This window comes from Lepisma saccharinum, chromosome 13 (assembly GCF_977018435.1).
Source record: "Lepisma saccharinum chromosome 13, izLepSacc3.1, whole genome shotgun sequence".
Lineage (NCBI taxonomy): Eukaryota > Metazoa > Arthropoda > Insecta > Zygentoma > Lepismatidae > Lepisma > Lepisma saccharinum.
The window spans coordinates 50,272,484-50,287,374 of NC_139241.1; the positions used below are offsets into that span (position 1 = coordinate 50,272,484).

General features: G+C 37.7%; 1 protein-coding gene across 5 annotated transcripts in view; it reads left to right on the plus strand.

The window, feature by feature from the left end:
- Window positions 1–2,003: 2,003 nt before the first annotated feature.
- Window positions 2,004–14,891, plus strand: part of LOC145997278 (uncharacterized) — a 323,875-nt gene continuing 310,987 nt past the window's right edge. For 3 of the 5 annotated variants that reach the window (XM_083134160.1, XM_083134161.1, XM_083134162.1), the window contains exon 1: window positions 2,005–2,143. In XM_083134160.1, coding sequence (XP_082990286.1) covers window positions 2,096–2,143 — 48 coding nt within the window. In that variant the 5' untranslated portion in view covers window positions 2,005–2,095. Of the gene's footprint in view, window positions 2,144–14,891 lie in introns of all 5 variants that reach the window. The other 2 variants (XM_083134158.1, XM_083134159.1) reach the window with 1 other exon arrangement.

Genomic DNA, 14,891 nt, shown 5'->3' on the forward strand with positions numbered 1-14,891 from the left:
AATTTTCCAAAAGCCGAACAGTTTTCTTTTGCTATATTAACTTGAAAATGAATCTTAGAATGAAATTTGGAGCCTCAATTTCGGACGCCTAGACACAGCGTTACTTATTATATAGTTACTATTATTCTTTGCGCTGTGACGTAACTATAACGTCGTTGTGTTTATTGTTCACCGAAGATTTCAAGTTAATGCTATCAATTTTACGTTAAACCGTTTACATAGTAATTTAGCTGCGTTTTTTGCAATACCTTGGTGATTGTTGCCACTTTATTATTGTTCGGTAAGTACGACGTAGTAAATTTTTAACCTTGAAAGTTAGTTGTACAGAAAAAATGGATGGTATGCAGCATCAGGCCCAATTTCGTCTTAATCCGGCCCTGGTTAACATTTTTACTAAAGAGTTTCAAAAGACGATGTGCATGGGATGTTCGGGCTACAAATGACTCTCCCATGACATTCAGAACGAGATCGTTGATATGTTAGGGAGATCTGTTTTGCGCTCCGTGGTAGCAGATATTAAAAGTCGGGAATGTGAACAATTGACATTCTGCATTCGAACTGTGGATGAAAATTTTGATGTTTTTGAGGAATTCATGGGCTTTTACGAGATTCCGAACACCGAGGCCAAAACTTAAAAAGGGAGGGAGGGAGTCATTCATTAATTTATTTCAGTGATCAGAGCCCCCCCAATAATTTTGACAAGTCGGCGCCCCTGTTCCTGTCTCAGTTCAAACCCACGAGAGAGTACATTGCCGATGGACAACCGACGTGAGTTGCAGTAATACAGAAGAAATTGATATATTTTTTTATTAACACATTTTAAACTTACAGAAAAACAATTCGGACTTCTCGCGCCTTCCCTGCGAAACTTCGGCGCAAGTTTTAAGCGGACATGTTGGTGTAACAAATAATTATAACAGCACTTATTGAAACAAGAAGGTTTCAATAAGAAAGAAAGTAGACAGAAATGCAAGTAGATAAAACATATTAGAGAATAGCTGACCCCGTGGCGGAGTGGTTAGCACATCGCACTTCGACGCCAGGGGTCCCGGGTTCGAATCCATGGGCATGGATGTTTGTGAGTGTCCATTCATCAATTTCATCATATCATTACTCTTCCCCATCTTCGCAATTAGCCAAAAGTGGCAGAAAAGCGAAGTAAAGTAAACCAAATCAATAATGCCAGAGAATCAGAATAAAAGTTAATGAAGTTAAAACAAACAACATGAAAACGGATTAAGATACAAAGTAAGTTAATCGTAGGTAATACGTAAAAAATATATTATTTGTTCGATGTTTACCAACAAAAGTGCAAGGGCACAATATTTTTCTTGCAATTGTAAACAGAACTTGTCATACAAGTTTACCAAATGTATAAGAATTGAAGTAAAAAAATGTTAAATGCAGTTGCAAAAAATGTATGGCAACAAACGAAAAAAAGCGCTCATGAATTATTCTGACTGCTAACTGTTTCAAATACACTGACTTCTCACTCTTTCTCTTTTTCTCGAACTTCTACATCTCTTGCTCTGTCTGATTCATCTTCTGTTTTCCCTCTTGCTCATTTCGCTCCTTTCTTCTGTTCTCTCTCTTCCTGTCTTTCTCTCTCTCTCTTTGTCTTGTCTTTCTTTCCTGTATTTCTTTCTTTCTATTGTACATTCGTTATCCTCTGACGTCATCGAAGATATATATACGTTGTAGTATTGTCGATATTTGTTTTACTAAGGGGGCCCCCAGGTCACTGCGCTACGCCACTGGTCCAACCTATGCTCAGACTAATCGGGACTGAATCCGCATACAAGGGGGCAGTGTTATCCATAGGTATCTTCCCCCCCCAAATAAAAGAAAGAATCTCATGATTTTCCTTTCGTTGCCGAGCCGACATTGAAATCTGCCAGCGAAAGTTAGTGTAGCTTGCAACTCTGCTCTCGACAGAGAAGAGGTGTTGTTATCTCGTGCTAACAGGTGACAGTAGTGTCGCTCCGAAGATACGACACAAGGCAGCTGCCTGCGTCTGTATGTTGATTTCTTTAATCTGTGCGTTCAAATGAGATTTTTGCAGTGATCGGTCGTTGTCCGTGGGAAAGTCTTGACGATGTTGGAAGATAACAGGGCTCTTGACTTAAAAGTGTTGAAATTCAAGGTAAGTTCTGTTTTTGCGAGTCTGGCTTGTGATGTATTGTGTTGTCAAATAGTTGCAACGAAGTTATTTTAACCCCCTTTTCTCCACAAATCTGCAAGTTGGGCTAAAGTTGAATTGGTATATTAGATTCAGTTCACTGCTGATAAGAGAACCAACTTAACTTCTTGAAGGACAACCTTTTGCTATGCTTCTGTTTAGATAATGCCTCGTCGGTTCGTCGAATCTATTCGTGCTTACTATATTACGGGAAGTATATTTTCAAAGGTTTCGCGTCAGAGATATGCAAGTGCGGTTTTTACGAAAGCTTAATTTTTAATTTAGAGCCAAAATGACGACACTGAGATTTTTTTTAAAAAAAATGGCAGTGTGATTATATCTCTGGTATTTCTAATTGTTTCTATTTCGTTGTTTTACGTCGCTGATCTTTCACTTTTGGCTATTTGGCGACGATGATGATGTGAAATTGATGAAGGAACACTTGTAAAAAACACCCGTCCGGGCCGGGACTCGAACTCGGGATCATCATTGGCACTTTGAAGGGAAGGAAACTTTTTCTTTTTTAGTGAAACCGAAAGTTTAGATCGTGAGGATCAAATTTAGTCCGGGAGTCATTTTCTAATGGCTTTCGACTGCTATCTTGAAAAATGTGACAGTTATTTGATTTATTAAGTTTTAAATTTGCCTGTCAAACCTTTGAAATATAGTTCGTGGTTATCGAGGGCCAGGTGGTGGGGATTTTGTGACCACGATGACTGACGTGAATTTAGAGATTTTGATTTGGAAGTTTTAAACCTGCTAGATTTCTCTGAGAATAGTTTTGATTTTGCATTTGAGCAAAACCAGCCAATTCGGACCTTTCTGATGACGTAATGGTAACGTCGTCGCCTTGCAATCAAGGGGTTCCGGGTTCGATACCTGGTGGTGGCACATTGCACAGTTGCTCGGATCCGCCTTACAGTGTAGGTCCAGTTCCGATTAGCCTATCTGTGCATAAAGTGGACTTGAAAACAATAATTCAATCAAATGCTTTTCAAGATTGACAGAAAACAGTTTTAGCGTACCTTTCAGGTACCGTAATTATCAAACTTGGCCGATTCATTTCCCTAACAAATCGTGTGAAAATTGACACTAGACGCAAAATGTTTTGTTCGGAAAATAAATTGTATTAGAAAAGTTGCCGTGCGGATGGACGTGGGCGTCACATTTGATGGGACGTTCCTTTTTTATTTTTTTGGATCATACGTTACTGTTACGAACGGTTCCATGCCTGTGCTAGATAATAGGCTTTGTGGCCGAGCATCATTTGATCTCGAGGGTTTGAGTCTCGGCCCGAATATCTGTGTTCTCCGCCACAGTCAAATGTCACACTCTCTTTAAAGTAGCTCGCTGTCCTTAGTCTGCATTTTTAAAAGCTAACGAGGCTCTGGTGCCTAGACCCACATCCAGTATAATTCACTACAGTGTTTATGCAGTCCTTATGTGTTTTGTGACGTCGTTTCAACTTATGACCATTAATCTACATCGTTGCGATTAGCCAAAAGTGAAGGAAAACCTACGTATAATGACTAAAACAAGTCCGCATGCTAGGTTTGCTTCATCATTTTGTAGAAATTAATAGTTCGCATCTACTCCTAGTATGTCTGGACTCGGGTTCGATACTCGATAAAGGCACGTGTGGTTCGCATCTCACTTTGAACTGTAGGTCCAGTCCCAGCCTATCTGTGCATAAAGTGGACTTAAAAACTAAAACAAATCCTTTGTGAGTGTTCCTTCATCAAATATATCTAATCGCATTCGTCCTTCTTGTCGCTTCGGTGTGAACTCTCCATAAGAAAGGTGAAAAAATGAAAGTCGCAAGTAGCCGAAAGTAGAAGAAAAGTGACGCAGAATAACAATACAATGGACATAATAAATCAATAAAGGTGCAAATCACAAGGAGAATTGAAATAACAAGGCCATCTTCACTGCATACGTTGCTGCTCTCTTCATATTACAACGCCGGTGCTCGAAACAGTTCAACCAGTGCAATGCTCTCCAAAGATATACACATTTCTGCACGTACAGCACATTTCAGCAGAATATGTAATAACTAGGATATTCATTTGTAGACACTAAAAGCTTGTGGAATAGGCTGGCAAATGTGCACAAAAAATGATGAAAATAAGCTCTTCAAAAGGCAATGAACACAAAACTTTTTATCAATTTTTTTATTCAGTTGCACACTTATTAGCTTTCATTTTTGTATTCTATTGTGAGGTACCTGAACCCAATATGGCCTACCTAATGTTTACGATTGTTTCTAGTGGTGTTCAAAATCGGAAAGATAAAATTAGTAGCAAGATTCAAAAGAGCGAACATTTCTGGGCGTTTACTGAAAATTGGGGCCAATTCCAAATAATAACATGCGTGCAGGGAAGATTTTATTATAAAGTTACTTTTAGGCCATATTGGGTATATATGTACCCAATATAGTTTGTTCTTTCACATCAAAATATGCAACAGAAATTGTAAAGAAAGTAGGGGAGAGCGGGGTCAATTGTAACACGGGGCAAATGTAACAATCGCTACTGTGCTGCTCTCGTGAGGTATTTTTTAAAACTATTCAAACCTGTAGAAAGGAGACGTCAGTTGGGAGTGACTCATGTGGCGGTGGTGCTAACGTAGCGATTGTTCCGGCTATTATTGGGAGTTTTTCAACACGTAAGTAAAAACATAAGGTTCCTTTTTATTGTTTAATAGTGATTTCGCGATGTCGTCTGATCAAGGTTTGTATATATCATCGCAATACACAATATTTGATGTATTTGTTAAGATAGTTGTGATTAATTTCTGGTGTCGGGGTTAGTAGCTGCAAGCCAGCAAACAATGTGGCGTCAGGATGGGGCAAATGTAACCGGGGCAGTTGTAACACTGTTACAATTGCCCCTTATGCGTTCTTATGTAAAATATTCACTTGCATTGCAATAAAAAACATTGTTCAACCATCCTGAATTATTACATTCTACAAGAAAACAGCAATGGGAAAAAGAGGCTGTTCGACAGAAGTGATAGTAGTCAATCAAAAAAGAAGACAACTGCAAGCAGAAGCGCAAGAAGGTGTCTGGAAAGCAGCTCTGCAGGCGACGAATGTTTTTGTTTAATTTGCCTTGAGAAGTGGTCCAATAGTGCATCTGGTGAGCAATGGGTGCAGTGCTTAAAACTTGTGACAACTGGTCACATGAAAACTGCACCAAAGGAGACAGCTTTTACATTTGTCATAACTGTCAGTCAGAATGATCAGATATATATTTATTAGAAACAGTGTTTGGGACCTGGTATGGTTCGATTAGCCTACTTACTAACGAAAGCACAGTTAGCTAATTCTTAATCATTGTGTAAGGGTACATGTTTTTTCCAGCAAAAAAATAAATTGTATTTCTGGTAAATGTTAGTATGTTACATTTGCCCCTGAGCAAGGGTCAATTGTAACATTTGTCACACATTTTTAAAACATTAATTATGATTAGCATTTTATATATGGCGGGATCGTGACTGCATAATATCAATAACAACATATTGTATTGTTTCCATGCCGATTTTCACGCTGCAAAGATAAATAGTTTCATAGAAAATGCATCATTTGTCAAAATTGTTACAATTGACCCCGCTCTCCCCTACTACAATGTTCTTTCTATAGGTGGATATGTATATATTGATATACTTACATTTTATTTACATCATTGCATGCGAGATTTGCACAAAGTGATAACATTGTTTGCAAACCAATAAAGAAGGCAGTGGCGTGTCACAATTTGTTACCAGAAGACCATGGATTATACATCACGGTCTGGGCAAATGAAAGGTCCTTTATCATACTTAGTGAGATCCACACACACTACGTGAACATAAGAGTAACAAATGTCACATTTGCGCATGTAGGCCATATTGAGTACGCCTTACATAGTATTACTTTTTCCTTATAAGCAGTATTTTTAGATTAAAGTCTAAACTAAGTACATTGTTGTAAAGTACAAATTACGGGCTATCATAATATGGACTAGAGATATAAACACCAATCACTTGAAAGATGTAGTAAGTAATAATTTGACTGCAATATTAGATCATGTAGAAGACAATCTCGAGGTTCAGCTAATTCGCTTCTTTGTCCTCAAGTTACTGCAGCATAGGTTCAGCAAACAGGTTCAATCACGTTATTCGGACAGTCTAAATAACATACTAATGTCATCTGTTGAATTGTAACTACTTGGAAACAGCAAATAGGTCATATTGGGTTCAGGTAGTGCGATCCATGAGTATTACCATGCAAATTGTCCATGACTATTTTCTTTAATTTTTCTCTTACATCCTATGTGTTTTTAAGCCATGAATTTTTATATGTTGGTGCAGAAGTTGTCAACAGCTTGTTTTGAGTTTTCTTCTATGAAGCTCTTATTGGATCAAATAAAGTGCTCGAACATGGTGATGGACGATTTGCACGGTAATACTCATGGATCCCACTACCTTATATTTCGTAATTTTTGGGTCACGCTTGGCTAATCGTGATTTTGATGAATGGTGATTTCTGAAATCGATGAACGCTTACAAAACAAGAAGTTGCCTTCTACAATGCTTTGCTGACAGAATGAAAAGAAGAAGCGGGAACAAGCAAAACTTTTTAGGCAAGATATGCATTTATAATAGGGCGTTGGTCACCTTGAAAAGAGGAATTGTGCTGTCTGGTTGTGGCAACAGTGTTCGTAAGAGTATCAGATGTGGATAGTAAAGTACCTCTCTTGGATTTTCTGGATTGTGGAATTTTGTCCCAGCCTGGCACGAAAGCATACACGAACAGCAACTGTGATATTTTTATTTTCAGCACAAAAGCAACTAGCATCATATGTATTATCGTTTCGTTCATTCGAATTGATAATGAACTCCACGCGGTTGTTTTCTAATCGGATGTTTGATGCACGCGTCTCTTTCAACGAGATAAGTTGTGTATAATAACAACATTCCAATAATTGAAGATGGTACGGTTGCATCCCACAAAGGATAATTTCATAAACGTTGCCGACTGATACCGACCCAACCTTCAAAGGACATTAAATAAAGATTCTGACAACAGTTTGTGTTGAAGTGCCATAAGTGCGTCCTTAACAATATTCTTGATTAGACTAATGGCTTTTCTTTCAGATAAAATGTAAGAGCAATGCATTGTGTTGTGTAAAATTCTCTCCATTAAAGTGGCAACAAATAAGGCTACAAAGCTTGATTAAAATTCCATTTATGTACTAATCAGTAAGGTTTGTTTACTACAACGTAAAGATTTCAGAATTACCAAACTATGACTTTGAATTACTGCTAGAAATCAAGTCAGTCTCATTTTATTGAGAATTTGTAACATAACTATTTCTCAGAAAATTGTTCCATATGTTGAACTATACTACCTAGGTATATACGGACTAGAGGTGATAGTCATATATGAGCAGTGCGTAACTTATCACTCATTTCTGCAGTTGCACTGAAGTTCATTGAATTGTAACATATTCTAAAGAAAGGGCAGTAAAAGAAAATGCATTTCCTTTGCATTACTGTCACAAGCATAATTCTGCAATTTAGAATGTGACTGCCTACCTCCCAGATAATCTCCCCCCCCCCCTTTCCGTCATTGTTATGCTCTCGATTTCCTGTCTCCCTATTTCTGGTCCATTCTATCTTATCTCTTTCATTTCTCCTTTACTGTCTCTTTATAATATAGTATCTGTCTCTCTCTACTTCTGTTAATTAATCTCTGTCTATTTAAACTACTTTTTACGTCCTTCCCTCTCTCTTCTTCTGTTTCATTCTCTTAATCTCTCTCTCTTTCCTTCCGTAGTTTTCAATCACTTTTCTCTCTCCCTCTTTCTTTTTCATTTTTCTTTTATTTATTTACTTTTGTTTCTTTCCTTCTTTTTTGTTTGTTTGTTTGTTTGTTTCTTTTTCTTTATTTTCTTTATTTCTTTTCTACATTTTTATTTTTTATTTTACTATCATCCTCTACTACCCCACCCCCCTCTCTCTCTCTCTCTCACACACACACACAAACACACACACACTTCCTCCTCTCCATGTTTGTTCCTTTCTGTCTGTATTTCTCACCTCCTCTGTCTGTATCTCACTTTCTCTTGCTCTTTCAGAATTCAGAGCTTTCGCTTTTTTATAATCTATCCACTAGAAGTTGAAATTTCATAACTAAACAAATGACCCGAATTATGTCTTAAGCAAAGACATTTGTCACAATCAAATGTCGCTTCTTTCCTTTAAATTAAGATCTAATGCTATTAATCACTGATGAAAATTAAGGAAGATACGTAAACCAAAAAAGTCAATTCAATTCTACTTCTGTTTCTCTATCTCTATCTCTCTACTTCTGTTTCTTTCCATCACACTCCCTGTACTACTTTTGCTTTCACTTCCCTCCATCTCTACTTTTGTTCCCTTCTGTTCCTTTTTTCCTCACTCTATTTATGTTCCTCTCTCTCCAGTCACGTAGCCAGGGGAAGGGCTCAGGAGGCTGAAGCCTCCCCCGAAATCCTTCAAATATACAGTGGTAATTAATCTAACATCATTAGCAGGATCAAATATCTTGTATTATAAGTTGCAATATATTGAGAAATTCATCTTCCGTTCTTCTATCCTTGTCAGATGGCGGCTGCTGATAAGGGATAAGCACCCTCCGAAATAAATTTCTGGCTACGGGCCTGTCTCTCTCTATTTCTATTTCTCTCCACTTCTGTTCCCCTCTCTCTATTTCTCTAATTCTGTTCATCTCTCTCTCTTTCTCTCTGATTCTGTTTATCTCTCTCTATTTCTCTCTACTTCTGTCCTATCTCTTTATTTCTCTACTCCTGTTCCCATGTCTTTCTCTATTTATCTCTACTTCTGTTCCTCTCTCTACTTCTGTTTCTCTCTCTCTATTTCTATCTACTTCTGTTGCTGTCTCTTTCTATATTTTCTCTACTTCTGTTTCTCTCTCTATTTCACTGCTTCTGTTCCCCTCTCTCTCTATTTCTCTCTACTTCTGTTCCTCTCTCTCTCTCTCTCTCTATTTCTCTCTACTTCTGTTTCTCTCTCTCTATTTATATCTACTTCTGTTGCTGTCTCTTTCTATATTTCTCTCTACTTCTGTTCCTCTCTCTCTATTTCTCTCTACTTCTGTTCCTATCTCATTCTCTCAACTTCTCTAACTTCTATCACTTCTCTCTCTCTCTCTCTCTCTCTCTCTCCACCTCTGTTCCTTCTGTTTCGTCATTTCTCCCTCTACTATCCTTTCTCACTTATCTCTCTACTTCTGTTACTTTCTATCACTTCTCACTCCCTCTGCTTATACTTACGGTAAGGAGTAATTTCCATAAAGAGGTTATTGGCGTCTTCTCGGATTACACAGAAAGGGAAAGCATCGCTTGGGATCATGCTAGGATCGAAGATTGGAAAAAGTCGTTTCGATGAGAATCAATTTACCTGTTCGCTTTCCCTTGCGTTGACCGGAAGAAAGTAAAAGTCGTTGTTTGCGAAGCAAGTGACTTTCAGTGTACACTGCAATTCATCATCCTCTTTCTGAACCAAATTAGTAAAGGAGAAGTTAACGAAAACAGGCGGAATGATTCGTACAATCCAGTGGCCACATTGCGGAAAGTTGACTGGAGAAATCGCAGCCTAAGATCATCAATTTCTGCTGTCATCTCAGTATCGTAAGAAAATGATTGATCCGGTGTTTTAAGTCGACTTTATTGTGAGTAATGGGGACTGGACGTACAGTTTTAAAGTGGGATCCGAACCACTATGTGCCTCTACCGGGAATCGAACCAGAGACCCCTTGATTACAAGGCGACGAAGCTACCACTACGCCATCGGGCATCTGAAGCATTTTTTTACGTTGGCTGTTCTGATCGAATACTAACTGACCGAACTTTGATTCTGTTGTTACTAGGGACATGAAGTTTTCGTTTCATTTTCCCCTAAATTTCAATCTTATTTTTTTACTGCAATTCGGTGATATTTTTCGCAGTTTAGGGCAAAATTCGGTGTTATTAATTCTAAATCTGTGTTATGTTTACATGCATTTTTACTGTTCCTTCTATATTTAAGATTTTCATATTGTTTTCGTTCTGGAAAATTTAGACAAATTTTAGTTTTAATGACAAGAAAGTTATCGCTTACCTTTGTGAGAAATGACAACATTTCTTCCATTTGGAAAACTATTTCATCTCATCAGCCACTAAATATGAAATGTTTATTGAATGATAACACCCACATCTTTGAACACAACCACACACATCACATTTCCCTAACAATGCCAAAAAATAGCTCTGCGACCTCAAAATACCGTTTTGTGTACACCCACACACACACAGTGGCGCAATCACAGGACAGAAATGAGTTCTGGGGTGGCAAACATTGACGGACAAGTGTACTTGCGGGGGGTAATTACCGCCCACAACTTCAAATTTTATGCAAATAAAAATACTTTTCGTAAAATGTTCTTACTCGCTTCGCTCGCATTGCCTGCTTTTCTTAGTCGTATCAAGTTCCATACCATACCATACCTAGGGGCGGCGGGAGTCTGCCTTGGGCGTCGAGCGATCTAAATGAAAAAAGGTGTAAAATTGATTGATTGATTTGTGGTTTTAAGTCCACTTTATGCACAGAAAGGGTAATCGGGACTGGACCTACAGTTTAACTTGGGATCCGAACCACTGTGCCATATGCCTCCACCGGGTATCGAGTCCGTGAGCCCTTGATCACAAGTCTACGATGTTATCACTACACCATCGGGGAGGCACAAAAGTTGTAAAAGAGAGAATGCATTGGCGTCCCGTGAAATTATTTGCGCCCTATTAAATCAATAGGGATTTCCGTCTGCAAAAAAATTGGATCTAAAAAATTTCTTGCTCGCTTCGCTCGCAAGTTCTTTTCTGTAATGCATTCTAAATTGCCAGAGAGAATTAACACTTGTATTAATTGATTTTCTTTTAAATGTATTTATTTATTTCAATGTATTAAATTGTTTTGAGGAAAGGGAGCGCGCACAATTTATGTAATTTCTGCTGTTAATTTATTGTGAGATGGATGAATTGATTATGTAATGTATTTAAATAATAGATATTGTATATAAAGAAACTTTGAATACGTACACAATTTAGTGTCCACGTCGCTCCATGTTGCACATGTGCGAAACATATATAGTGCATGAAAGTTATACATGTTAATGTAAAAAATAATTATATTTGGAATGCATTTATCAAGCATTTTCTATCTTTCGAAAATAGTTTGTGTGCTTGTTTTCCATTAATAATGTGAAATTGAATGTGTTGAAAAAATAATTCAATAAATCAATAATTATAATAATAACATTATTATTATTATTATTATTATTATTATTATTATTATTATTATTATTATTATTGGTACGTTTATCCTGCTACTTGCCCCCCCAGACAAAAATTCGTGGTTGCGCCTCTGCACACACACATACATGCCCTCACCCCCTCCCCTCCGAAACACAACAGGTGCTTCTCCCTGAAAATTTTCCCGTTTCTATAAAAATCCCCCTCCCCGAGCGAATTCTATTTCAGGACGAGGTTAAACACACTGTCATGTCTGCGCCAAACTGCAATAAATGAAGCGTGACAATCTCTTTTGAATCGAACTCCAACCAGGTAGACTAGAAATGACAGAATAGCGCTTCAGGTAGTTATTTTTGAACAGAAGTGCTATCCCCAGTTTTATTGCATATTTCCCGGCGCTTTTCGCGTTAAGGTGTAAGATTCGGTGTTATTCTGAAAAATGGCGGAATTCACGTTATCTCAAATACATTTTAAACATTTTATAGCGCTTTCCTCAACTTTTCGGTGTTATCGTTAAAACGAAAACTGTACGTGCCTAGTTATTACAAATAAAAATAACAAAGTCTTGAAGCTTTCCTGACGACGAATGATGAATAAATTCTCACGGGTTATCGACCAGGTAAGTTTTATAGAGGTTCGCAACCTTTGAGAGCCAACGTCCCTCTCATCTTCAGGATAGAAGTGAATAAAGAAAGGTGTTAGAGTTCAAGTACAAGAAAGTGGATGACTGCAAGTAAAGACTCGAACAAGTGAACGTGTATGCAGAGAAGTGAAAAAGGAATATTTTGTGAGGGACAATTTCATTAGCACTTGAATATATTACTGTACACATTAATTCTCGTCTTTTTTAAAGAAAGAAAATGCTTATTCAAGAAAAATAGCCTTACTTTTTAACCGGCGAAGTGATCTCCATTGAAATGTATACACTTCTGCCATCTTCCGGGCAGCTGGCGAATCTCCTGGCGATAGAACAACGGCGATTTAGTGTCAATAAACTCGATAATACTATTTTTCACCTCTTGAAGGTTTCTGAAGTGGGGATCCACTATGTTGTGCTGCAGGCACCGGAACAGGTGGTAGTCTGAAGAGGCCAGGTCAGGGGAATAAGCCACATGAGGCAGAAGTTCCCAACCCAATGGATAGAGCGTCTCCTTAGTTCCTTTGCCGTGTGCGGCCTGACGTTATCATGCAGCAATATCCCCTACGTAGTTCCACTGCCTGTATATGGTCTTTTCCTCTCAGTTTCGTTATTCAAACGAATCCGTTGATGTTGATATTTGGATTTTCGTTCAACGGTTGCTCCAGTTCTACATCTTGCACTTTCTTTGGCGGTCCAGGACGCTGGTTATCTTCCAGATTGAAGTTCCCCTCTCGGAATCAATGAAACCAGTTCTTGCATGTGCTGTATGATACGGCATCTTCAAGGCCGAAGATATAATTTCCTTCGCTACAGCGGCATTTTCCTTCAGTTGACATGCAAAAAGAATGCAGTGCCTGACGTTCTGCTTCTCAAACGACATTGTTCTCACACATGCTTCCTAGTTACGTCGTCTGCTGGTGGGGTTATCTTTTTAGGTTGGTACTGTTGTGCTCAATCACAATTGAACAATGGCAACAGTAAAATATAAATGATGAATTAATTTAGGGCCAAGAATTAATATGAACGTACACCGGTATATACAATATTAGAAGTAACAGTTAATTTAAAACATTTTCTTATCCCTTTGGGATGTCCTTTCTGACATCCTCACTATGCATGTTGGAGATGTAACATTCATAACATTATTAAATGGGAAGCAGAGTTTTATAACTAGGCTTACCATACGTCCGGGATTAGGCCGGGCAGTCCTGTTTTTTTAGTGCTGTCCGGGTTGATGTCCGGGATTGCAAAATATCCGGGGTTTTGAGAATCTGAACATGAAAATAGCTACCGGTATAGAATATTCACCACCAGAATTTATGAGAAGGTAATTCAAAACCAACAGGTTCAAATTATGAAGAAGTACCAGATACTATTGAAGAGAAGTGGCAAGCAATTTTTAATGTGTTTCAAAAGACTGATATTTCCAGTCTTTGCCTGGAACATTTGCTCCAGTTGAGAGAGTATTTTCAATGATGGCGAATATTTGGTCTGCAGAAAGAGGTAGACTTCTAGTATCCACTGTCAAACATCTGCTGAATGTTAACATTTATTCAGAACTTTCATGTTGTGAATTTTATGTTATTAAAACAAACAAGCTATTTCTGAAAAAAGTTATGTCTTCTGAAAATACAACTGAGTCAACTAACAGATAATGCTACCTAGAACAGAGAGGTTTCCTAAACATCAGAAAATTTATTATTCAATTTAACATTTGTAAATTAATTGATTGATTTTAGAAAATAATGTTAATATTTTTTCTTGTTCAATTTATGGTTTAAAAGTTGGAATAAAATGTTAAATTTCAATTTATTTTTGTAAAAAAAACTGAAATTCAGCAGTAACGAGTTGATCACGAATGGGTTGGGCCCAAAAAATATGGTAAGCCTATTTATAACCTTTGTTACAAAGGGGGAAGATACTTTACTTCATTTCTCAGTCGAAATGAGGGCACCCTATCTAATAAGTATTTTCCAACACTAAACTTATTTTAGTTGCATCGTGTAATGTTGGAGATATTTTTCCGCCTGTAGACCAGTGCGTGCAGATTGGCTGTAGTAAATCTTCAAAAAATCTTAGTTGATTATTGAATCATGAATTATTGTTAAGTACTTTTGATACAAAATTTTCAGTAGAAAAGGATAACTTTTCACATTGTTATTTCTGTGAGAGTTTTTATTTGTCTTCTGCCGGATGAGCATTACAATTGTTGTAACTATTGTCCATGTTCGTTTCTTTTTTGCATAGTTTAGTTCATATTTTTAAGGTTTTACGGCATATTTGCATTCATATTGCAAGTTTTCACTGCATGTAAATCTTGTCTCTAGCAATTTACGATGTACACATAGCAACAGATAACACACGTTAGTCGTTTCCACGTGTGGAAACGTACATAATGGTTCCCTCTTGCCACAAAGCACGCACACGTTCAGTGACGTGGCTAGGAGGAGGAGGTGGTTGTTGACCTAACTCTATACAGAGAGAACATAAATTACAGAAAAGATGGCGGAATGAGGCAAAAATTTATCAGGAAGCAAAAGATAAAATGATATTCAGGATCGACTCTGCATTAAAAGTGAATGTAAAAGAGAACTCACCTGAAGTTCCCTTTCTGTCAATGAACGGAATGCTATGAATTTTGTGCTCTAGACATTACACGTACATAATACATATCTTTATGGGAATTGGGTCCTTTTTCTTTACTGATATCCATTAGCGGATTTAGCAGAAGGGGCATTGGGTT